The following is a 24,631-nucleotide window of genomic DNA, read 5'->3' on the forward strand; positions in this document are numbered from 1 at the left end:
TGATCATTTGTGTTCCCGGGACTATGAGTGTCTGCTTTAGGTGCGAAGAGCCTGTTAGATTACTGACCATTCTTCTTTTGCTTTTGTATGTGAACAATGCCACCATGGCAGTTTAATTAGAAAACAGGCAGTGTCACAGCACTTAAAGTTGATGACAGGCTTTCATCCACTGGTGCTAATCAGCATCAGGCAGTGGGAATGGCAGCATCCTGCTTTATTGTTAATGACTTGATTTTATTAACCTTCAGACACTTGGATTGTTTTTCAAGATTTACTCACAGCAACTAACTGCAGCAATTTATCTGGAATATTGCATGCATTTGGCTTGAATACTCAATGAAGACTTCTGTTTCAAAACACAGCAGTGAACTTCTACAATCTATAATCAAACAATAGAATGATTTAAGGCACATGGTACTAATTTTCCAAGCATTCCTGCTCCCTAGTGTTGCACATTTAGATTATTTCCAATTTTTTATATTTATCCTCCACTCTAGCTATTTCCTTAGAAATAGTTCCACTAGGTGGGCACAGTGGCTCATGCCTGTAATCCCAGCACTGTGGGAAGCCAAGGCGGGCGGATCACCTGAGGTCAGGAGTTCAAGACCAGCCTGGCCAATATGGTGAAACCCCATCTCTACTAAAAATACAAAACTTAGCCTGGCATGGTAGCATGCACCTGTAATCCCAGCTACTCAGGAGGCTGAGGCAAGAGAATCGCTTGAACCCGGGAGGCAGAGGTTGCAGTGAGTGGAGATTGCATCACTGCACTCCAGCCTGAGCGACAGAGTTAGACCCCGTCTCGAAAACAAACAAACAAACAAAAACAACAACAACAACAACAAAAAGAAATATTTCCACTAATGGAATTACTGAATTAAAAGATAAGAGGTAGTGTAGAATACTCACTATATTTTGCCAAATTGACATAAACTTTCTGAAGAGCAATTTACCCTTCTGCTCATTTTCTTTTATGATGCTCGTATTTTTCTTAATCTGTAAGTGCTTTCACATATTAAGAATTTGCTGGGGGGCTGGGCATAGTGGCTCATGCCTGTAACTCCAGCACTTTGAGAGGCCCAGGTGGGAGGACCCCTTGAGGCCAAAGTTTAACACCGGCCTGGGCAACATAAGACGTTATCTCAACAAAAACTTAAAAAATGAGCCTGGCATGGTAGCATGCACCTGTAGTCGCAGCTACTCTGGAGGCTGAGGCAGGGCTATCATTTATGCCCTGGATTTGGAGGTTACAGTGAACCATGATAGGGCTACTGCACTCCAGCCTTGGTGACATTGTAAGACCCCGCTAAAAAAAAAAAAAAAAAAAAAAAAAAAAAGGAATTTTCTGGGGAATTTCACAGCCACTGTCATAAATTAAGCTATTGATTATTTTCTTTTTGTTCTATCTTCATTAGGTTTTGGTATCAGGGTTATAAGTGTATTATAAATGATTTGGGAGACCTTTCTAGCTTTTCGTACAATACAGTATATTTTTGTTCTTTTCTTTCTTTGTGTATGTTCCATATGTTTATTTTATTATCCTTTTCCTAACTACTTGAGTTGAATTCTTTTTTTGGGAGGTGGGGATAGGGATAAGGTCGCACTCTGTCACTCAAGCAGGAGTGCTTTGGTGCAATCACAGCTCATTGTTGACTCAACCTCCCGGGCTCAAGCAATTCTCCTGCCCCATTTTAAAATTATTATTATTATTATTATTTTGAGATGGAGTCTCACTCTGTTGTCCAGGCTGGAGTGTAATAGCACAATCTTGGCTCACTGCAACCTCTGCCTCCCAAGTTCAAGCAATTCTCCTACTTCAGCCTCCCAAGTAGCTGGGATTACAGGCATGTGCCACCATGCCTGACTAAATTTTGCATTTTTAGTAGAGACAGGGTTTCACCATTTTGGCCAAGCTAGTCTTGAACTCCTGACCTCAGGTGATCCGCCTGCCTCAGCCTCCCAAAGTGCTGAGATTACAGGTATGAGCCACCACGCCCAGCTTCATTCTTTGATTTTTTTTTTTGTAGAGATGAGGACTCACTATGTTGCCCAAGCTGGAATTCTTTTTAAATAAAGGAAAATACTTAAACCTATAAAATTTCCTGGGTAGAGATTTGACCCTACACATTTGATAGAAAAAGTTTTCACTTCCAATATTTTGTAAATAGTCCAAATTTTCTATTTTTTTTTTGATTAAATAATTATTAACTTTTAAAAGAGATTTATTTTTTCCCCATAAACAGGTGTTAACTAATATAATTTTAGTGCATTGTAGGGCAGGAACTTGATTTACACAATGGGAAAACATAGTGATTTTTCTTTGTGACTTAGTATAAGATTAATTTTAGTTGCTCAAGTTCTCACGATCCTAATAGCTTAGCTTAACACACGCCTTTTTATTTGTAGGAGGCAGATTCCTTCGTCAAAGAGTACTCTTTTCTCTGAAATTCATGTTCTCTTCTCCAGACCCACTGATGCTATTCTAGTTCTACCTCTTATCATCTCTCATTTGGACAATTCAGTAGACTCTTAAGTGATCCAGCCTTTAGTGTCTGCCACTCCATTCCTCCATAATGTCACTAAAATACCTATCTTCTGTTCGGAAGGCTTTGATGATTTTGCAATTTAAGAAATTGACATCAAACATGTTCTTTTTATTTTGAGATGGAGTCTCACTTTTGTCACCCAGGCTGGAGTTCAGTGGCACAATCTCGACTCACTGCAATGTCCGCCACCTGGGTTCAAGTTTCTCTTGCCTCAGCCTCCTGAGTAGCTGGGATTACAGGCAACCACCACCACACCTGGCTAATTTTTGTACTTTTAGTAGAGACGGGGTTTCACCATGCTGCTCGGGCTGGTCTCAAACTCCTGACCTCAGATGATCCGCCCGCCTTGGCCTCCCAAAGTGCTGGGATTACAGGCATGAGCCACTGCGGCCTGCCAAACATGTTCTTAATAATATTCACAGCTTGTCCCAATCTCGCCCCAGCTATCTTTTCAGGCCCACCTGTGTCCCACCTTCACGTTCCCCGTCTCCATGTTCTAGCCGCTTCCTTGAGCTACAAGCTGTTGCCTGAATTTCATGACGTTCTCACTTTACTTAATGGAGGTAACCTACCTACCTTCCTTCCTTCCTTCCTCTCTTTCTTTCTCTCTTTCTCTCTTTCTTCTTTTTTTGACAGTCTTGCTCTGTACCCAGGTCAGAGTGCAGAGGCGAAATCATGGCTCATGCAGCCTCAGTGTCTGGGCCCACAGGATCCTCCCACCTCAGCCTCCGAGTAGCTGGGACTACAGGTGCACCCCATCATGCCCAGCAGATTTTTATATTTTTGCTAGATGTGGGGTTTCACCATGTTGCCCAGCCTGGTCTCAAACTCCTGGGCTGAAGCGACTGACTTGCCTCAGCCTCCCATAGTGCTGCGATTACAGGTATAAACCACTATAACCGGCCCTTAGATACACTGGGAGACCTACTATAGACACTGGTATAAATTTGGGATGTGAAGAGGCTGTCATGTAGAATGAGAAATAATGACAGTCAGAAATACTAGCTCAGGCGGGCACCGTGGTGCACACTTGTAATTTCAGCACTTTAGGAGGCCAAGGGTGAATCACTTTAGCCCAGGAGTTTGAGACCAGCCTGGGCAACATAGTGAGACCCCGTCTCTACAGAAAATACAAAAATTAGTTGGGTGTGGTGGCATGCACCTGTGTTCCCAGCTACTGGGGCAGAGGATGGGACTGAGGAGGGAGGACTGTTTAAGCCAGGAGGTTGAGGCTTCAGTGAGCCATGATTGTGCCACTGCACTCCAGCCTGGATGACAGTGAGACTCCGTCTCAAAAACAAAAGCTGAAAAACCCATAAAAAACAAAAAAACCTACTGTTTCTAAGACTTTAACCTTCTATCAAGTCACATCTCCAGAGAACCCCATTTTAAGAGACACTCTTATACCTGATAGAAATACCTTCCTAGAACTAGTGTTTAGAATGCAAGCTCCAGGCAAAGACAGCCTCAGCACTCACTAAGTGCCAGTGTGAGAAGTGGTCATGAGGAAAATACTCAAACTGCTTTCAAAGGCAGCATTTAAAAGTTACTTTTACAAAATTTACATGATCAGTTTCCCTTGGAGTACAATGCATGGAAAACTAATAGCTATTAATAGCCTGGTGTGCTTTCAATAAAATCATTACAGATGTGTAGCCATGGTGGCCCTCTCTTGTTTTGGCTACCAGAAAGCTCAGGATGCTGTTTCCTCCAGGACTAGCTTTTATGATGTGCCCAGCGAGCTCTGTGACTTAAACTGTTCCAGCCTCAGTTTCTTCATCTATAAAGTGAAAGTAACCAACAACTACTTGCAGAGTAGAGTTTAAGGAGCCAAATACGGTGTCTGGCAAATTTGTTCAACAAATATATATTGGCTTTTATGTATAAGATACTGCCCTCAATTCTAGGGGTCTAATGACAAGTCCCTGTCCTGCCGGAGCTCGCATTCTAGAGGGAAAGCCAGGACTAATAAGTAAACAAATACACAGCTGATGGCAGGCAGACTGCAGTGAGCACCAGGGAGGAAAGAAAGAAAGGGACAGGATGGAGGGTAACCGGATGTAAAAGGTGACCTGTGTTAGCTGGTACAGGTGGAGACGACTGCTGTGTGCAGGAGAAATTTGCAGTGAGACTTCAAGGAAGAGAATGAGTTCGCCACATAAAGAGGGAACAAAGTGCAACCCAGGCAGAAGGAACAGAACAGCCAGGCCCGGAGGAGGGAAACCATTTGGCAGTTTCTAGGAGGTTGGTGAGGCTTCAGCACAGTGTGCAGAGAGAATGCTGGGAGATGAGGTAAAGAAACAGGAGTGTGGCTAATAAGAATTGCTTTGCTCTAATGATTGCTTGCTTGCCTTAGTGGTTTCATTATACCTGGGCCTTTTATTTTAAGCAGTTTCAAATACTTTCCAAGTGGCCAATATACAAATGAGATGAATATAAAGTTATTAACTTAAAAATTTTAAAGCTGACATTTATCAAGATCCTACTATATGATTTACATAACTTGAACATTTAGCTCTTCCCCATCCTATATGGTAAATACTATTATGACTTTTTTTTTTAACTGATAAGGAAATAAGACACAAAGAGTTTAATAGACTTGCCAAAGCTGCACAGGGAATAAGTTTAAGAGTAGGATTTGAATCAGGCAGCCTGACTCCAAAGCCAATGTCCTTAGCCACTACACAATACCGCCTCTTCAGGTTACATAGCTGTTGTGATCAGTTATTTGATGGCACACACAGGTCCTCCTGAGCTTCTAACAGTTATTGTACTCACTAGTAGCAGGAAATATGTTTGGAATTCATAATCTATAATCTATGGTCAGGGATTCACATAGCTTCAAATTCTATTAATAAGGAATCAGGTCTAAGGTAGCATGAGAAAATTTCCCTCCCAAGAAAAATAAAGAACTCTAACATTTTAATAATCATTCTCAACTTGCAGAACTTATCCATTGTTAAATCTGTCTCCATAATTTATTACACAGATGTTAATGTAGGTCAAAGTATGCCCAGCTTGCAAATAGCTACTGGTTTGCTCTCCTGGGGATACCAACAATATGTGTGAAGCAGACACAGTGGAGATTGATTTTGGTATTTAAAGAGTTCTGGTCAAAGAACGTGAGCAGGTAAAGTAGTCTGAGAGCTGGTAAAAATCTTTTTTAATTACTCAGTTTCCCAGATGGAGTTCTGTTTTAATGTGTAATCTCTGATGTGCCCAAAGCCTCCCCACGGCCACAATAGTTATGTTCCCGGGCAGTATCTGCCATCCACACCACTTACATTCCCATCGTGATTTGGGCAAGAGAGAGGCTTTCCTGCAGCCACAGCAGTGACTGTCTCCAGGATGGAAGACTCCTCAACGTTGCTGCCTGGAGTTCGCTGCAGCACGTCCATCAGGTTTGTGATGAAGAAATTGTTCTGGAGCGCAGCCACGCCTTTCTCGGGCAGGATGGAGGTCTGGCGGCACACTGGGCAGGAGAGGGTTAAACTGTGGGCGGGAATGTAGTTCTGCAGGCACCTGTTGCAAAAGCAGAGGTGGAGGGACACTTAGCACAGTGCAGAACCCCCACTTCTCGCAGATATCATGCATGTTCTCAGTGACTACACAAAGTAGTTCTCAGAAACTCCCACCACAGTCTCCTTTACTAGGAAAGCAATATTCAGAAGCTAACAGGTAAGCTGTCCTCACACTAATCAGACCTTTGTAGTGTTTTCTAGAGCCTTGGCACACAAAGTGTGGTCCATGGACAAGTAGGGTCAGCCTCCCTGGGGTTGAATTTGGTAGAAATGCAGACTTGTAGACCCAATCTGACACCTGCTGAGTCAGCTCCCCATGTGATTTGCATACATGTTAGAGTTTGAGAAGCACTGGCCCAGAATATCTAGCAGTGGGCTCACAAATGTATAGACTTTGACAACTGGAAGAAACACATCAAATATTTTTGTTAGCAATGAAATTCTTCTAATGTACAAAATCATAATCAGATAAAAACACACCAAAGTGGAAATGTTTGCTTGGAGCAAGGATGGGACACCCAGAGTCAGAGCCATGCCATCACTTCTCCTGTCTCTACTGAACGGGTATCAACTTAACTCATTTAGTTAAAGAAGTGTGTCACTAATAATGGCTCACACATATGCTGCTCACTGAATTCAAAGTACTTCCAATGAGCCTATGAGGTAAGTACTGTTATGATTCCTTGAAACACACGATGAAACACAGAGACAGGCCAGGGTACTGGTCCAAAATACTTAGCTGGTCAGGGGCAGAACATGAATTCAAATGCAGGCAGTTTGGCACCATAATCTAAACTCTCAATAATTATACGATACTATTTTTTTCCAGTATCTAGCCAAGCAGAATTCAAAACACACCAACCGAGCCCCATTCCCCTTATTTGGCAGATGAATAAACCTGGCATCAGAGACGTTCATTGATCTTCTCCATGTCACAGAGATAGCTAACTGAATCACTACCAGAAATGAAACAGCTTTTGCATTAGCTGGGTATGGTGGTGCACGCCTATAGTCCCAGCTACTTGGGATGTTGAGGCAGGAGAATTGCTTGAACCCAGGAGGCGGAGGTTGCGGTGAGCCGAGATCACGCCATTGCATTCCAGCCTGGGTAACAAGAGCGAAACTCCGTCTCAAAAAAAAAAAAAAAAAAAAAGAAACAGTTTTTGCTAAGGTCATTAATGACATCTGAATCCAGCAGATGTTTTTCAATTCTATCTTACTAGACTTCTGGGCAGCATCTTTAAGCTTGATTATTGCTCTGCTCACCCTCCTTTTTATTGAAAAAAATTCTCTTCCCTTGACTTTATGACACCACATTCACATGGTTCTCCGTCTGCTCTATTTTTTCTGAGTCAGTACAGTTTTGAATTAATCAAGGTTTCATTCATCATGAGACTTCTCTTTCTGGGATATTGTATTCATATCGCATGTGTAGCTACAAGCATAAGGCTCCCAAATTTATATTTCTTCCCAAAGACATCTGCTTTGAGTCCCATTAACTGACTTCTTGACATCTTTTCTTAGATGTCTTACAGGTCTTCAAACTCAACATGAACAAAACCAAACCCATGATCTGCCCCCCGACTGTATCCTCTCCCATTCTTGATGAATAGCACCTCCATCCATTTATTTAAACAAACCAGAAACTAGGAGTCATTCTTAAAACAGTAACTCCCTTACTGTTTTTCATTTTCCATATCCAACCCATCACCAAAGCCTGTCAATGCCTACATATCTTTCTAACCTCTCCAGTTCTCTTCATCCCCTGTTATATTACCAGTCTTGTCCCCTCTAACACTTCTTCACATTGCAACCAGAGTGATCTTCTCGAAACTCAAAACTAGCCATTTAAATCTCCCTCCCATACCATCTGAGATGAAAACCCTGCCATGGTTTCCACTTCCACTGCTCTTACAACAAAGACAAAAATCCACATATGGCAATATGGATTACATACCTCATGTGACCTAGCACCTATATATTTTCTGTCTCTTCCCCATTTGCTGCATATCAGCCACAGTGGGCTTATTTAAGTTATTCCCCAGTATTAACAACCCTCTCACTCACTATAGCAACCTCCCACTATAGCACCTTTGCACATACCTGAAATTCTGCTTGCTCCCGTTTGCTTAATTTTTACTCATCATTGGGGTTTGTGCTTAATCATCACTTCTGCAAGGAAGCCTTCCCTGATTAGGTTAAATTCCTCTATTATATTTCTTCCTGTGTACTTCTGGTACACAGCATTTGTCACTGGTTTAATTTTACATTAGTCTGAGCAATTAGGGGATTAGTGACTGGCTCCTCCACTAGGCTGTAATTCCGTGGGGCCAGAAGCTGCATGTGGCTTTGATCTCCTTCAAGTCCCTTGATGCTGTTTTGGAAGATGTGGAATAAGAGAGTGACAGTGAAGTTCTCACTGAGTAGCCAGTGTGAATGTCCAGCAGAGGCGGAACACTGGATCCTAGAGCTCACTCTCTTGACAGTGAGACAGCCTGTAAAGTTTTATCTCTGCATAAGAAAAAAATTTTCCCCATTTTAAGGAAAATTGCCAGCAACTTCAAACAGAAATCCTGTCAGCTGGGAGCAGTGGCTCATGCCTGAAAGCCCAACACTTTGGGAGGCCGAGGCAGGTAGATTGCTTGAGCTCAGGAGTTTGAGACCAGCCTGGGCAACATGGAGAAACCTTGTCTCCAGGTGGTATGCACCTGTGGTCCCAACTAACTGAGAGGTTGAGGTAGGAAGATCTCTGGAGTGTGGGAAATTGAGGCCGCAGTGAACTGTGATTGTGCCACTGTACTCTAGACTGGGTAACAGAGTGAGATCTCATCTCAAAATAAATAAATTAATAAATAATAAATAAAATTAAAAATAAAAGAAAAGGAAATCATCTAGTTTAACATAGAGCATTCTGTAAGAACTTGCTGTAGTAGGATCTCACAAATCTCACCACTAGCTATTGGGTGGAGAGCAGAAGTGGGTAGGGCTAGACCCCCAAAGAAGATAGCAGGGGCAGACCCAAGGCAGCCTGAAGTGTTGCTTCTCACCTGTCAGAGTGAGGAAATAGGACCCAAACAATAGATAGTCTGGGCGCTAAATATTGGGACATGGGGCAATTCTGCCAAGCTCAGACTGAGTGGCTCTGAGTGCACTTCTATAGAGAGTGTCTGCCAAGCTATGCCAACTGCTGCACATCAGGTAATATCTTTCCATGTGTGCCCAGGAACACATGGACGATTAGCTGGCATTCATGTTTTAAGTGTACCCATTAAGGGGATGGAGGAATCACATTCTAATGATTTTGTGATATAAATCACAAAGCACTTAAGCCAAAGTATAAAATGCATAAAATAAATAGTGCCCAATATACCACCACTGAAACAAACTAAAACCCATACACACAAGTGTGCGCGCACACACACACACACAACCCCACAACAACCCAAAACAAACAAAAAACATACAACTACTAGTAACAAATCTACCTTTTCCTTCCATCCATCACCACCACAAAGGATATAGTTATTCTTTTGCAATTTAACCTTTGCAAAGTAAATCAACTCAAAAAATGTTAAATTAGAGATTTGTGTAATCAGCATAGATTTGAAGTCATTTGAAATACTGATTTCCAGTTCTATAATAGGAAGTAAAGCATTTTAAGTACGTGCATTAAATAATGATAAGTGTATTTAACAAAATGCTATAAAACACAATTACCATATTTATTTTTAAGAAAGATATATAACTTTACTAGGGAAATACTTATAAGGAAGATAAACTAATTACTAACAAACTTATGCTTAATTGCTTATATGGTAAATTAAACAATGGGATAAAAGTGTGTTTTGATAACTGATTAATACCCCTCTCTAAAAACAAATACTCTATCAAAAAGATAAATAAGGAAGTCTGTTTTCACATATAGCAGTTTACATAGTCAGGTAATTTATTTAATATATACATTTTTTCTTTAAAACATCATAGTGTTCAAATGTGACATTAGTATGTGTCTGAAGAATCTTTGGAAAAGAAGCTATACTCTTTGAACTAACCACTCACATATGTAGATGATTTACCTGATTTCTTACATGGGAGGAAATGATCTATTTTTTTAATTGGCTCTCAAAGACCCTCTGTATTGATCTGCTGTGGACAAAAATTGTTTCATAAAGAACAAAGGAAAATTTTAAAAGATTTTTCAACTTAACATTCTTATTTAATGTGCCATCTCTTGTGGAAATGAATCAGTAGTTACTGGATTGCTTTCTCCTACTTACAATGGTTTGAAATAAAGTAAATTATTGGCAACTCATGATTCTGTTTTTCAATGTTTAACAGAAGCACAAGAGATTAGTTTTCTCTCAAAGGTAACTGTAGAATTCTGGTAAAGAATCCTGCAGTAGGTTGTGAGGTCAGCCTGTGAAACTCCCTTCCCCAAGCACAAAGGAGGCTTACCTCTCGCAGAAAGTGTGCAGACAGGGAAGAACCTTGGGATTCTTGTACCGTTCCAGGCATATACTGCAAATCAGAAACTGCTTGTCAATCTGGCGCACCACAGGACTTGGGATGTTGGTGCCTTCACTGGCCATCCTAGACCACTGACATGGGGGGCCAGCTGTCTTTGACCCTGCACGCTGCTGCTGTCAGACAGAAAATCAAAACAGAAAATACATAATAATCTGTAGGTGCAAGTCAATCACTGGCTCTTTCACCATAAGCACTGTGTTATAAATATAGGTAGAAGTCAATGTCAGTGACCTCAAAATGACCAATAAGCCAACCCTTATTGCTGTAGAGTATGGTGAGCTCCCAGTTGTTTGTTTTGTAAATCAATAAAAACCTCACATGTTCGCCATGCAAACAAAACAAATTAGAAGAAGCCATGTTGTTACAAAGAGGTATGCTCACTGGGTTTCAAAGCGGTGGTGAGTAAGAGGATAAATACTTTATATAGCTATGTCTGCTTATGCCTGTAGCCATGACTATATTTAAACATATATTTGCCTTTTATTATTTATTAAAATTGAATATGTTTTTCCAACTATTGTACTTGAAGAGGTTGGACTATGTCACACCAAAATATGTCACTTTGATATAAGCATTATTTTGAGCTGAAAGCTATAGAGAAAGGACAGGCAGAAGAGGAGCTCCCTGCCCTTCCCATCTGCCTAAAAGCAGGGCGTAAATTTCCCTTTTGTAAAGGAAATTTCCATTTGTAAGGTGCCTCTCTCTCCCAAGCCAGGAAGAGAAGTCTCATAAACACCGAAGACTGCATAGAGACGAGCTTGCAAAATGATGTTACTAAACAAACCTTATCTACCATACATTTCCTACAACGTATTGCCCCAGGAGTCCAAACCCCTCTTTCTGTTGTCTAAGCAGTTCTCCACAATATATTGTCCTTTGTTAAAATGGTATATAAAACCCAAAGAGGAGGTTGTGAAGCCCTTGATAATGTAAAATTTAAAAAGAGTGAGGAAGGAGACCCAGGCATTTGGGATCACCTCCCTCCTCGACTTCCACACTGCATTTCAATAGAAGAAAGGCTGGCCAACTGGCGCCTCCTGAATCACCCTCCTGTAGATGGCAGGCTTGGTATTGGGTAAACTCTCCGGAAGACACTGTTTTCCTTTAAACAAGATCAAACCCCGACCCTAGTCCTCCATCCAGAGACCAGAACCTTTTCACATGTGATTCCTAAAACTGTAAACCCGAAAACCTTTCATCTGTGATTTCTAAAACTGTAAACCTGAAACCCTTTCATATGTGATTCCTAAAACTATAAACCAGAAACCTTTTCACATGTGATTCCTAAAACTGTAAACTTGAAACTCTTTCATATGTGATTTCTAAAACTGTAAACCCCAAACCCTTTCATATGTGATTTCTAAGGCTGTAAACCTAAGATTCTTTCATGTGTAATATCTAGAGTGTAAGCCTATATAAAGGCAGAACCTTTCTTTGTTGGACAAGCTGGGTTTAGACAAATCATCGCCCGGCTCCTGGCCATAATAATAATAATAATAATAAACCCCTTCCTTCCCTGTTTGGTGTTCGAGAGTTCTGTTTCTCATGGCCGCTCCTGCTAAAATAGTATCCAAAAAATGTGTGCACCTTTTTCTCCTGTTAATCTGTCATTTGTCACCTTAATTTATAGACCCTAGGCACACACTCTAGGAGGGTAGAAGAAAAATTTTTCCTCCCCTACATGCTATTAATATGCCTGAGGGTGATAATTATAACTTTAATTAAAAACTTTGTTTATGGTTCAGAGTGTTTTCTTCAGGACTAAATGTTTATAGATTTGAAACTAAAATATATTTGCTATGGGGCAGGGACAAAGACTAGAGATATTCCCTATAATTTAAAAGAAATGTCTGTTGGTATTCATGTCTGGGCATTTGAAAGACCTGGTGAAGTGAATTAATTCAGAGAAGGTTTCAAAATATTAGAGATCATGCCAGGGAAGGAGAATTAGAAGAGGGCAACAGAGAAGACAGCAGAGAGTTTGAAAGCACCAGAGAGGAAAAATTTACAACACAAAACACAGCTCCTTTTACCAGCTTAAAAGAATTTCTGGCTTCTACACCAAAAACATAAACCAAGGCTGAGCTAAAATTTACCTCTTAATTTTCTAAATATCTGGTAAGGTGTCCACAGCTCTCTAATTCCCTATGGAAATACTCTTTACCAAAAAAGAAGATAAAAGAGAGAAAGTGAAACTGCCTTTGCAAAAATAATAACTGAGAAAATTGTAGCAGTGAAATAGATCAGACCTAACCAACTCCATCTTGCTTTTAACCTTTAAGCTGTCCTTGTTCATTCCTAGGCATCGGTTAAGCTAACCTTGGGAAGGAATTGAGTTTATGGTTTGACTCTGAAACAATATCGATAATAGCTCTTTTCCAAATAGACCCCTTCTTGCCTGAGGACCAGTCTGCCTTTGTAGGACTAACAAATTAGCTACAAGTGAGGAATTAAGGTTAGGGGCCGTGCAGTCTATGGCTGCAAGAGTCTGAACCTCCTCCCCAAATTGCTCTTTGGGATAACAACACTATTGTAAAACCAAAGATCAGTGCTTGAGATGCTTTTGCAGAACCTGCACTCAGTGGATCAGCTGACACCACCCAGACAGTAACCTGGCTCAACCAGTTCTGTGATCTCACCCAGGAAAAGAAGACAGCAAGAAAACCCCCCTTTGACTCTTCTACAATTCCATCTCCAACCTGACCAATCAGCACTCCCCACTTCCCAAGCCCCTAGCTGCTAAATTATCTTTAAAAACTCCGATCCCTGCCTTGCGTGGTGGCTCACACCTGTAATCCCAGCACTTTGGAAGGCAGAGGCTGGTGGATCAGGAGGTCAGAAGTTCAGGACCAGCCTGGCCAAGATAGTGAAAACCCATCTCTACTAAAAATACAAAATTAGCTGGGCGTGGTAGCAGGCACTTGTAATCCCAGCTACTTGGGAGGCTGAGGATGGAAAATCACTTGAACCTGGGAGGCAGAGGTTTCAGTGAGCCAAGACTGTGCCACTGCACTCCAGCCTGGGTGACAGAGTGAGACTCCATTTCCAAAAAAAAAGGAGTGAAACGCTGTCTCAAAAAAAACCCCATACACACACACACACACACACACACACACACACACACTCCGATCCCAAATGGTCAGAGAGACTGATTTGAGTAATAATAAAACTCTGGTCTCCTGCACAGCTGGCTCTGTATGAAGTTACTCTTTCTCCATTGCAATCCCCTGTCTTGATAATTGGCTCTGTCTAGGCAGCAGGCAAGGTGAACCAGTTGGGTTACAAAAGAAAGGGAAGAAAGGAAAGGAAAAGAAAAAGAAAGAAAAGAAAAAAAGGAAGAAACAGAAGAAGGAAGGAAGGAAAGAAAAAAGGGAGAGGTTTAATATGTAATATGATCCTAGGGAGGAGATCATACTTCTTACTCCATAGATTAAAAAAAACAAAACAGAGTCTCAGTCAAGAAATTTACCAGAATGCACATCTCTAAAACCCATGGGCTTTTCACTCCTTAAACCACAACACTGCCCTTGACCTTGTGTTTTAAAAAAGCTGCACTACAGAAGCTTGGTTTACATATGACACTTTAACTTGGCCTGGTGCCTGTTTTCAAAGCTGGGAAATACTCCATATTTACAGAAGCAACACTTCTATACTTTCTAAAGAAAACACTCTTTTCCAAATATAAATAATAGTTCTTCCTATCAAGTCACCAAAATTTAAAAAGCAAATCAACTTTTAATAGGAAAATTCAGCTGCTGGCTGGACCGGTCCAAATGCAGTGGTGTTTACAGGTAATCAATCACAACCAGTTACAGATTCTGTTGCTTCTTCCCCACTCCCACTGCTTCACTTGACTAGCCGGAAAAAAAAAAAAAAAAAAAAAAACCAGAAAATTCTGCTGTTTATACATATAAGTATAGTTACAAACATGACACACTGTACATCAACTCTGTACTTTCTAGATAAGTTTATTAAAAGTATAATTTTTAAAACAGGCTGGGTGAGGTTCCTCATGCCTGTAATCCTAGATTTTGGGAGGATTTGGAAGGTCCTTTGGGACCTTTGGGAGGTCCAGGTGAACAGATCATGTAAGCCCAAGAGTTCATAGCCTCGGCAACATGGCGAATCCCCATATCCACAAAAAAATACAAAATTAGCCAGGCATGGTGGCACATATACGTAGTCTCAGCTGCTCAGGAGGTTGAGATGGGAGGATTGCTTGAGCTCAGGAGGTCAAGGCTGCAATGAGCCGTGAGCATGCTCCTGCACTCCAGCCTGGGGGACAGAGTGAGACTCTGGGTCAAAACAAAATAATAAAATAAAATAACATACACAACCTTGTGAAGCACCTGCTATACAAGAGTGTCAGTCACATTCAGACAGAACTCACTATGTAGTTAAATGGTATAGGTATGACATCCAATCAGCCAGCATTATCTGCTAGACTTTCCAAAGAGTATCTCTGTAAAGTAGCTCATCTCTCAGGGGCTCAAAATGTTGGCAGCTGTTTTCTTAACTGCATCCCTATGACATCAGACTAGGGAAGCAATGGACTTGTCAGTCTTAATCAAAACCAAAGCTGAGGGTTTAAATGACTGGGCCAAGGTCATTCAACAAAATCAGTGAATCAGAAAGGTCAGATTTCAAGTTTTCTGCCTTATCTGATAAATCGATGATGTCAGTTTAACATTTCACTCGTGTGTGTGTGTGTGTGTGTGTGTGTGTGACTTGTAAAAATGATAAGAGTGCTCACTTTGGCAGTACTCAAATTTGACCCATACAGAAAATATTGCCCCTGAGCAAGAATGGCATGCAAATTTGTGAAGTGTTCCATATTTTATTTAAAAAGATATTAAATTTTTCCATCGTAATCAGTTAAAAAAATTCTATTTTGAATAGCTTTTGAAATTTTTCATAGTATCCTTTAAAATAATCAGAGCCATGCTGAGTATTGAAAAAAGCAGAGACAAAACATCAATTGAATTTTACTCCTTTTCTTTTAATCTTAGAATTTGGATTTTTGGCAAGAAAAAAACATTTGTTTTAATCAAATGATATACACTGACTAAATTAAATTTCTTGAGCCAATATTTTATGCTCTAAAACCAAAAATAAAAACATTTCATTCTAATTTTATGATAATTATCATAGTGGGTGAGAGCAAGTGTTTGTATTGTAGTATTGTTAATTTACATGGTGAATTAATTAAGTTTGCTCATTAACAATAATTTAAAATCATGACAGTATCACAGATCTGTCACAAGTGACCTGTTGAAGACATCTGGATTTTTAGATCTCCCAGAATCAACACAAAAGGCGTCCAATCCTCAAAGATCCCCAAATTTGCCAGGATAATGATCCTTCCCTGAATATAACTGGATACCCACACTAGGAAGAAAATTTGACTACTCCTAAAGGGACAATGTGCTCAGAAGAACTGAGGCACAGAATGAGCTAATAAGCACTGTGGGAAGTCTGAATCGGTCCAAATATGCCATGAGGAATACACTCAATATGTAACAGCTTTCAATCCAATTGTTGGGGCACTACCACAGTTTCTGGTCTCCTTGATTAAAAAAGCAACAAATATTTTACCTAGATGCTTCTCTGGTCTCCTTTTCCAATCTTGGTTTCTAAATTGTCAGAGACCCTTCTTACCCACATAACGAGTGGAAGTCAGTAGACTATAATGAAAGAGATCAGAATACAGAACTGCTCTTCCATATGCTGGAGAGTTGCAAAACTAACTTCTGAAGGGATCCGCATGAAAACATGCCTGGGGTGGACTTTGCCTGTAAAGAAGCCCGAATGCTTTTGGATGTAGGAACTAACATCAGACACAATGACAAAAATGCAATAGAAAGGAAATGGTAGAGAAGGCAGAAAGAACCACTTTAAAATAATACAAATGGTCAACATTCATTTGATATTGACCTTAGCCAATAAGAGCTTTCATATGGGAGACTAGCTGAAGTTCCCTGTCTGTGGAAAACAAACAGCAAGACAAGACCCCTTACAAAGGAGCTCACTCCCCTTTGTCCAGCTCAGTGTCACCTGCTCAATCTGACCATTCTGTTTAAAACTGCATCTTGCCTCCAGTTACCCAGCACTGCTATCCCCAATCCTTCCTAGGTTTTTCTCCATAGCACTGGTCACCTTCTGTTATAGACTCCATGTCTGTGTCCCTCCCAAATTAATACATTGAAGCCCTAACCCCTAGTGTGATGGGATTAGGAGGTGAGGCCTTTGGGAGGTGATTAGGTCATGAGGGTAGAGCCCTCATGATGGGATTAGTGCCACTGTAAGAAGAGATAAGAGAGAGACTGCTTTCCCACTCTCTCCGATCTCTGCCATGTGGGCCATCTGCTGCCTATAAAGCCAGAAGAGGGCCTCACTAGATCCCACCATGCTGGCCTCCTGACTTCAGATTTCCTAACCTCTAGATCTGTGAGACAATACATTCTTTTTGTTTAAGTCACCCAGTCTATGATATTTTTGTTATAGCAGCTGGAACTAAGCCTTCTGACATACTATGTAATTATACATTTGGGATATAGTCTCCACCCTCCCCCTAGAATGTAAGGCCCACAAGGACAGGGATTTGTATCTGATTATTCATTGCAGTAGTTACCAGCACCTAGAACTATGCCAAACTAACTTTGGGAGGGATTTAGTTTATAGTTTAACTTTAAAACAGGAATGATAACAGCCCCTTCCTGAAACAAGCTACTCCTTGCTCAGGATCAAAACCAACAAATTAGCCACAAGGTTAGAATTACAGTTCAGACAGGAGCCACATAGCCACAGGTCACAAGATTCCTGGCCTCCCCAATTGCTCCTATAGATAACATCACTATTGCATTGTGCAGGGTCTGGATTTTATTAAATAAATAAATAAAATAAAAAATTAAAAAACATTATTGTAAAACCTAAGATTAGTGTTCAAGATATTTTTCATTATTTTAGACATTATTTTTTGAATGAATCAAACTACCAAAATATAACATGGAAAGGGACTTATTCACAGCAGCAGCAAAGAGCAGTACTTGTTGAATTCCGTGATAAAGAGCATGGTTGCTACCAGTCATCTGAATGTTTGCACTTGACCTTGGACATTATCTGCTTCCCCACGTGATAGTCTTTTTTTTTTTCTTTTGGACAGGGTCTTTCTCTGTTACTCAGGCTGCAGTGCAGTGACATGATCACAGTTCACTGCAACCTCCACCTCAAGGCTCAAGTGAGAGACCCATCTCAGCCTCCCAAGTAGCTGGGACCACAAGTGGGCACCACCATGCCCAGCTAATTTTTGTATTTTTGTAGAGATGGGGTCCCATTATGTTGCCCAACTGGTCTCGGACTCCTGGGCTCAAGTGATCCTCTTGCTTCAGGCTTCCAAAGTGCTGGGATTATAGTTGTGAACCACCATGCCCAGCCTCCCATGTGATAGTCTAGTGTTCAGCTACATAAGCCATCATCTAGAGGGTAAACATTAGTGACATATTTTAACATGTTCACAAATGCAGAAAAGAAACAGAACTACTGAGTACATGAAAGTGCCTTCACAAAAATTGTGACAGTGAGAAAAATCTGGCATAGAAAAATTATGACAGTGAAAGAAATCTGACATAGCTGACTCCATCTTGCTTCTGACCTCCATGCTGTCCTTGTTTATTTCTGGATATAGGCCAAACTAACTTTGGGAGGGATTTAGTTTATAGTTTAACTTTAAAACAGGAATGATAACAGCCCCTTCCTGAAACAAGCTACTCCTTGCTCAGGATCAAAACCAACTTTATAAAACTAACAAATTAGCCACAAGGTTAGAATTACAGTTCAGACAGGAGCCACATAGCCACAGGTCACAAGATTCCTGGCCTCCCCAATTGCTCCTATAGATAACATCACTATTGCATTGTGCAGGGTCTGGATTTTATTAAATAAATAAATAAAATAAAAAATTAAAAAACATTATTGTAAAACCTAAGATTAGTGTTCAAGATATTTTTCAGAACATATATTCTAATATCAGCTGGCACCACCCAGGGCAGTAAGCTGGCTCCATGAGTTTTGTAACTCCATCCAGAAAGTGAAGACAGCCAGCAGACAGCTTCAACCTCCTATGAATTCGTCCCTGACCCAAGCAATCAACACTCCCCATTCTCTAGCCCCCTGCCCACCAAACTACCCTTGAAAAACCCTAAACTTGGAATTTGTGGGGAGTCTGATTCTAGTAATAAAGTCCAGTCTTCCGCTTAGCTGGCTCTGCATTTATTAAACTCTTTCTCTATTGCAATACAGTTGCCTTGGTAAATTGGCTATCTGTGCACTGGGCAAGAAGAACCATCGGGCAATTACAGACACATATGCATGAAAATAAAAAGTCTAAGAAGGTTGGCACACACATTCCTTATTAATGGGGGCTTGCCAGCTAAACAGAGCTTGTTGTGGAAAAAGCAATTCAATAATCACATAACCAAATCCTTGGACATAAAAAAATTCAACCCCAGCATTTCTTCCTTCACATCATCTCTGGTGTTTTTCCTGGCCCACTGTCTCAAATCTCCTACAATTTGGCGGAAATTAACCACCAAATGCAGAAGAACTTGATAGGAGAAGCTGAAATGAGAAAAAAAATGCCTATGTCCACAATTCTAAGATTTAGACCACAGTTCCCATTCCAAATTATAGCCTTTAGACCAGAAAACTATCCAAATTGTTTACTGCTGACAGTACGGTGAGGAAGACCAGGAAGAAAGGATGGCAGAGAAAAGCCAAAGTTAAACTGCTTTTCTTCAGAAGGGGAGGGAGCTGGCAAAATCCTGTCTGTCCACTCTAGGGAATGTGGTGGGGAAACAGAGGCCAAGATTCTACTGAAAAATAAAATTTTAACATGTGATTTGTGGGTAAGAGGTTGCATATTTGATTATACATCATCTTAAAGGTACTCAATTCTATTCCTACTGTCTAATTTTATGGTATTCCTGGACCATTGCTTCTCTTTGGTGCCATTTTAGTTGTATCTATTTATTAAGATGCCTTCCCCCTCCCCTCTCCCCACAAGACAGAGTCTCCTGCTGTCTCCCAGGCTGGAGTACAGTGGTGTGATCTCGGCTTACCACAACCTCCACCTCCCAGGTTCAAGTGATTCTCCTCCCTCAGCATCCAGTGTAGATGGGATTACAGGTGTGCCCTGCCACACCCAGCTAATTTTTGTATTTTTAGTAGAGACAGGGTTTCACCATGTTGGCCAAGCTGGTCTCAAGCTATACTCCTGGGCTCAAGCAATCCGCCGGCCTTGGTCTCTCTCAGTGCTGGGATTACAGAAGTGAGCCACCGTGCCAGGCTCCGCCCATTTTTTATTGTTATCATGAGGATATGCAAACATCAGCTTTCCAAGCAATTACAAATCTTCTGGTACATTTATAGAAAGGAAATCCTGAACCATTTGAATTATCTATAAATCACAATATGCTACCCTGTACTTGCCAGAACATGTGGCATAAATTAAAACATGATGAAAAAGGTATTTTTAATTTTTAAAATTATGAGTCTATTATCATTTGCCTGCAATTGAATTGCATTGTTACTGAGGTCTCAATTAGAAGAAAAGAGGACAATCTTCAGTGAAATTAAAACAGGGTGACCCATTTCCAGTTAAATCAAGCCTCTATCCCAGACGGGCCATTTTGTAAATTAGAAGACTAGATGCATTATCTTTCCAGATGATGATGATGATGATGATGATGTGTGTGTGTGCGCGTGCGCGCGCGTGTTTGCGGGGAAGGCATTCAGAAGCCATCCACTTTAACTTTTGTCTTCAGGCAGGGTGTGTCCAAGCTCTCCAAGGTTCTGATTCTCCTTATTTTCGGAGTCAGATGTATGACAGCTTTCTCAGATGAATTGGTTTTTACTAAATGGAAGCTGGTTGTTAAAATGAGCACCCAACTTGTCTTCATGATATGGATGCTTACTTCCCCTACCTCTTTCTTTAGTATACAAAGAAGGTCATTGCCTCACCTTTGGCAGCCAATTGTTAAGATCAGGCTGGGTCTGTGTGGTGGAATGTTAAGTGGTTAGGCTAATAGACATTCATCTCACAGCACTCTGGGATAGTCAAGATGCTCGGGGTCTCCTCGCCCCACATCCATCACTTTGCCAGGTCTCCTCCCTTGCTTTGCTTGGGGGCTACACAAAGAGGCCAAGTATTCTGGGACCACAAAAAAGGCAGAGATCAGCAAGAAGGCTAAGCACTGGCTAAATTCTGGAGGTTGGAAGAAACTAGCAAGAAGGGAGAAGAGAAAATTATTTCACAACAGAACTAAGAGACACAGCTCTATATAACAGGAACCTTCTTTTTGCTCCTGATATATAGGAAGCATATTATTTAATTCTGCTGTTGATTAGAATAAGTACTTAAATTAATAAGCATTTAAAAACAATAATAAAAAGCATTTAATGGAAAAATGGAGGCTGTCAAGAACGTGAAGATGAAAGAGGTAAAGTAGAAGGGAATAGAAAGATTTGCATACTAAAAGCAGAAATCTGTTTCCTGCGATGATGCTATTTGAATACTTGGCTCATTATTTTCTCACTTTCTGATCCAATCTAAAGCTCCGAATTCTATGAGGAAATCTAATCCGTTGAATTCAGACAACCTGCACAATAAAAATCATCAGAAAACCCTAATAGCCAACCCTATAATGGAGCAGATTCTACTCTGAACTAAAGCCTTCATGTAAGTAATAAAGGGACACAGATGGTATCAGAGATTAAATAAAAAAGCTATCACAGATACGTGCAAATTATCATTTTACCATAGTAAGAAGTAATTCAAGTCACATGTTTTGAGAAAAAACGACGAAAGTAAATAATTTGGCAGCAAATTTTTTAAAATTTGAAAGTATTTCTCTTCTATATATTTTAATAATACATAAAATATTTGGGTATAGTCTTAGTTTTATAACAGAAATAATTTAAAAAGGCACAAGGTAGTCTTGTCTTTAAAACTGCTACATATTTGGGATTTTTCCCTACCTAATAAAGAGAGATGAAAGAAACTCCTAAATATGAAGAAATTAATGCTTGTGGATACCCAGATTAATAACATTTTCATTTATTAGTAAGACAAAGAATGTTTTAACTTTATTCCAAGTTAACAAAATCCATTTTCAATCCAATTTCAAGGAACAAAATCCATTAAACTTTTGTTATAATAAAAAAAAATTAAGTCATTGCAGTATTAACTATGGCAAAAAATGTGTATAGATTTTAAGAGTAAACGTGTGGGTTATATATGCTGCATTCATCTATCTTGAAATCTTTCTATCAGAGAACATCTTTACATTAGCTGTGTTTTAATCTTTCCAATGCAAATCAATTGTGTCTTCCTAGGAGAAAACTGGACCAAAACACTTAAAGGTTTAGGAAAGGTTGCTACTCATGTCTCCCCATCTGAAGGCTGCTTTCTCATACCACAGCACACATGAAACTTATTGTGTGCTGCTTGGGAGGGGCGTGCATTATTTAACATTACAGTAGGTTAGGAACAGTGGGTCTCAAGTCTGCCTGAAATAATGAAAGACACCAGAAAACAGATTCACACTTGGCAGAAATGAATCCTAACACTTAAGAAATCATTTGAAGAATTCTGCATGAACAAATGGCTCTCCTTACATAGATATTGGAGTTTTAAAACCTTCTTTTAAAACAAATGTTCATAGGGAATAAAGCTGCTGTAACATGACCTAAGCCAAAGAAACAATCTTTTAAACACCTCCTTCTGAAAGCGATTACATTGAAACTATCTTTTCTTTAAGACAAAAATACCATTTTATCTTTTGGTTCAGAAATCCATTTATTAACATTCAGTTTTTAATTTAAAATAAAGAGCCTCGCTACTTGCTCTCCTATCCCCTGAAAAGAAGGAATAATGATAGGGTGGGGCATACTTGTAGAAAAAGCTCTGACACAAAAATAATCCCTTACTGTTTCAGGAAGCAAACCTAAGGACCAACCCAAGAATTTTTTTTTTCCTGTGTAGTGCTATCATTGAGCTCCACCCAGAGATTTGACTGTACTTCAAAGGCAGGAAAAAAAAAAACTGTCAGAAAAAAACAACAACAACAAATTATCTCCTACATGTTTGTTTGCTGGTTCTCAATGGCATTCAGAATTCAGAGGGTCGAGTCATGCATTATGAATGAATGGGTTTCCAATGGTAACTGCCAGCCATGGAACTCAACCCCAGGGTTCTTTAACAGAGGACAGAGTGGGGGGAGGGTCGCATCGCACGTTCTCCTCCACCCTGGGGCAGCAAGGGAGGAATCCTGCAAATTAAATATTTTATCTCCATGTTTGCGCCCAACACAGAGATGCAGGGGTCAAAATTCTTCTATTTAAAATAAGCCAAGATACACATTAAAATAAAGACTGGTAAAAATACGAATCTAGTCAGATCACATTAGAACTTGATAAGAAAATCTTGCATGACTTTCTCCCCATACTTGTTAATTTGATGCCTTTGTTTAAGCAAAGAATGGGTCTCTATTTTACAGCTATAGAGGATGCAGCATCGCCATGAGACAGGAAGAGAGGAAAAAGTCAGAACCGAGAGAGCAGGAGAAATCAGCTATCCACTTGGCACAATGCTAAGCAGTCTGAACATTTAGGACCTACCCATTTCTGAAGACAAACAGACTAATCAACGAGGCAAAGAATTAAATCCTCCCAAGTCTGTCGCTGCATCTACGCGGCAATCCAAAAGAACAACGCACGTTTCTGCGAACACCTCAAGTTGGGAAGCACCATGCAAAGAGACCGGTTAAAATTCCCTACCATGCAGTGCAGCCATCATCAGAAGCCCAGCATATCTTCTGCTCTAAGTAGTGATGTGCCAGTTCATGCACAGAACAGAGGAAGAGAAAAATGGAGGAAATGAGAGAAGGCTGGAAAGTCGGCAGGAATGTTTCTGGGTCATTAACAAGTGGAAGACCCCCTTCGGTATTCACACCAATCAGTCTTGATCTTACAGGACATCTTTTTCTCACTGAGCGTCTGTTGAAAAGACTGCAGCAAACCAGGCAAGGGATTATGGGATAGGGATGCAGCAGCGAGCTGCAATGAGATTCGTGGGTGGCTTGCTTTCCCTCTGAGTCAGCAGTCAGCTGTTTCCATGCTCTCGTGCTGGGCCGCTGAGCTCCATCACCAGAAAGTGACTGCAGGATTAACCTGGGGAGAGGCAACCAGTGCAGTCTCCGCGCATCGCAGCCGGGGCAGGTACCGGGAGTGCTACAAATCAGACGGAGGGAGGGCTGGGACGCAAACGGGGAACGCAGCGAGAATAGATTCTAGGAAGAAACTAGGCATATGGTAGGTACCTCAATATGAAAAGTTCACATTTAGAGAAATGCTTTGCGTGAGTGTGACAGCACATATTTGCTCGTTAGAGAGATGACTGATTTCCTTAGATGTTTCAAGTAGCTTGAAACATAATTTTTTAACGCCAAAAAAAAAAAAAAAAAAAAAAGTCCAGTTCCACAAGCTCCTATTACTTTTCCTGTCTAGGTTATTTACCTAGGGTAGGGTCTATCTATAAAATACGGTTCCACAAAGTCAAATCATGCAAGGACATTTCTCTGCTTTTTGAGGTTCTAACGATTCAGAGAAAAATCATATGATACATTTTTTGATTCGGAGATAACTAGACCCTGTTCTTTTTCTGATCATGAAATTTTCAGTTAAAAGTTGAGAAACGACAAATAACATAACTTAATTTCCTACCAAGTCATTAAACTTAGTTTTAAAAGGTATTAATAGTGTAAAAATGGTCAGCAAGTAGCTATATGATAGTGATTAGGCCTCCATATTACAGATAATAATTTAGAATAAAAAATCTTACATATCAGTGTAGAATTCATAACCGGTACTTTTTCTGCATCAGTAAAGGCAGAGAACAGTACTGCATTCTATTCCTTGGTTAGTTACTAGTTTCAAAGGGATTGATAATGTTTATTTTAAAAAACTGGGCATCTGCATATT

The 24,631-nt window shown here is 40.3% G+C and overlaps 1 protein-coding gene and 1 pseudogene across 12 annotated transcripts in view; one reads left to right on the top strand and one right to left on the bottom strand.

Annotated features, from left to right (window-relative positions):
• Positions 1-24,631, bottom strand: part of TRIM2 (tripartite motif containing 2) — a 198,287-nt gene that overhangs the window by 52,672 nt on the left and 120,984 nt on the right. For 5 of the 12 annotated variants that reach the window (XM_064383809.1, XM_012448532.2, XM_012448530.2 and 2 more), the window contains 2 exons: positions 10,523-10,707; positions 5,831-6,068 (listed from right to left, as the gene is read on the bottom strand). In XM_064383809.1, coding sequence (XP_064239879.1) covers positions 5,831-6,068; positions 10,523-10,707 — 423 coding nt within the window. Of the gene's footprint in view, positions 1-5,830; positions 6,069-10,522; positions 10,708-23,269; positions 23,345-23,428; positions 23,659-24,631 lie in introns of those variants that run through there. The other 7 variants (XM_012448541.2, XM_064383810.1, XM_012448529.2 and 4 more) reach the window with 4 other exon arrangements.
• Positions 15,340-15,434, top strand: LOC135277855 (U6 spliceosomal RNA; annotated as a pseudogene).

The sequence above is a fragment of the Aotus nancymaae genome, unplaced genomic scaffold (genome assembly GCF_030222135.1).
Source record: "Aotus nancymaae isolate 86718 unplaced genomic scaffold, 86718_ANA_hifiasm-v0.15.2.pri h1tg000033l, whole genome shotgun sequence".
Lineage (NCBI taxonomy): Eukaryota > Metazoa > Chordata > Mammalia > Primates > Aotidae > Aotus > Aotus nancymaae.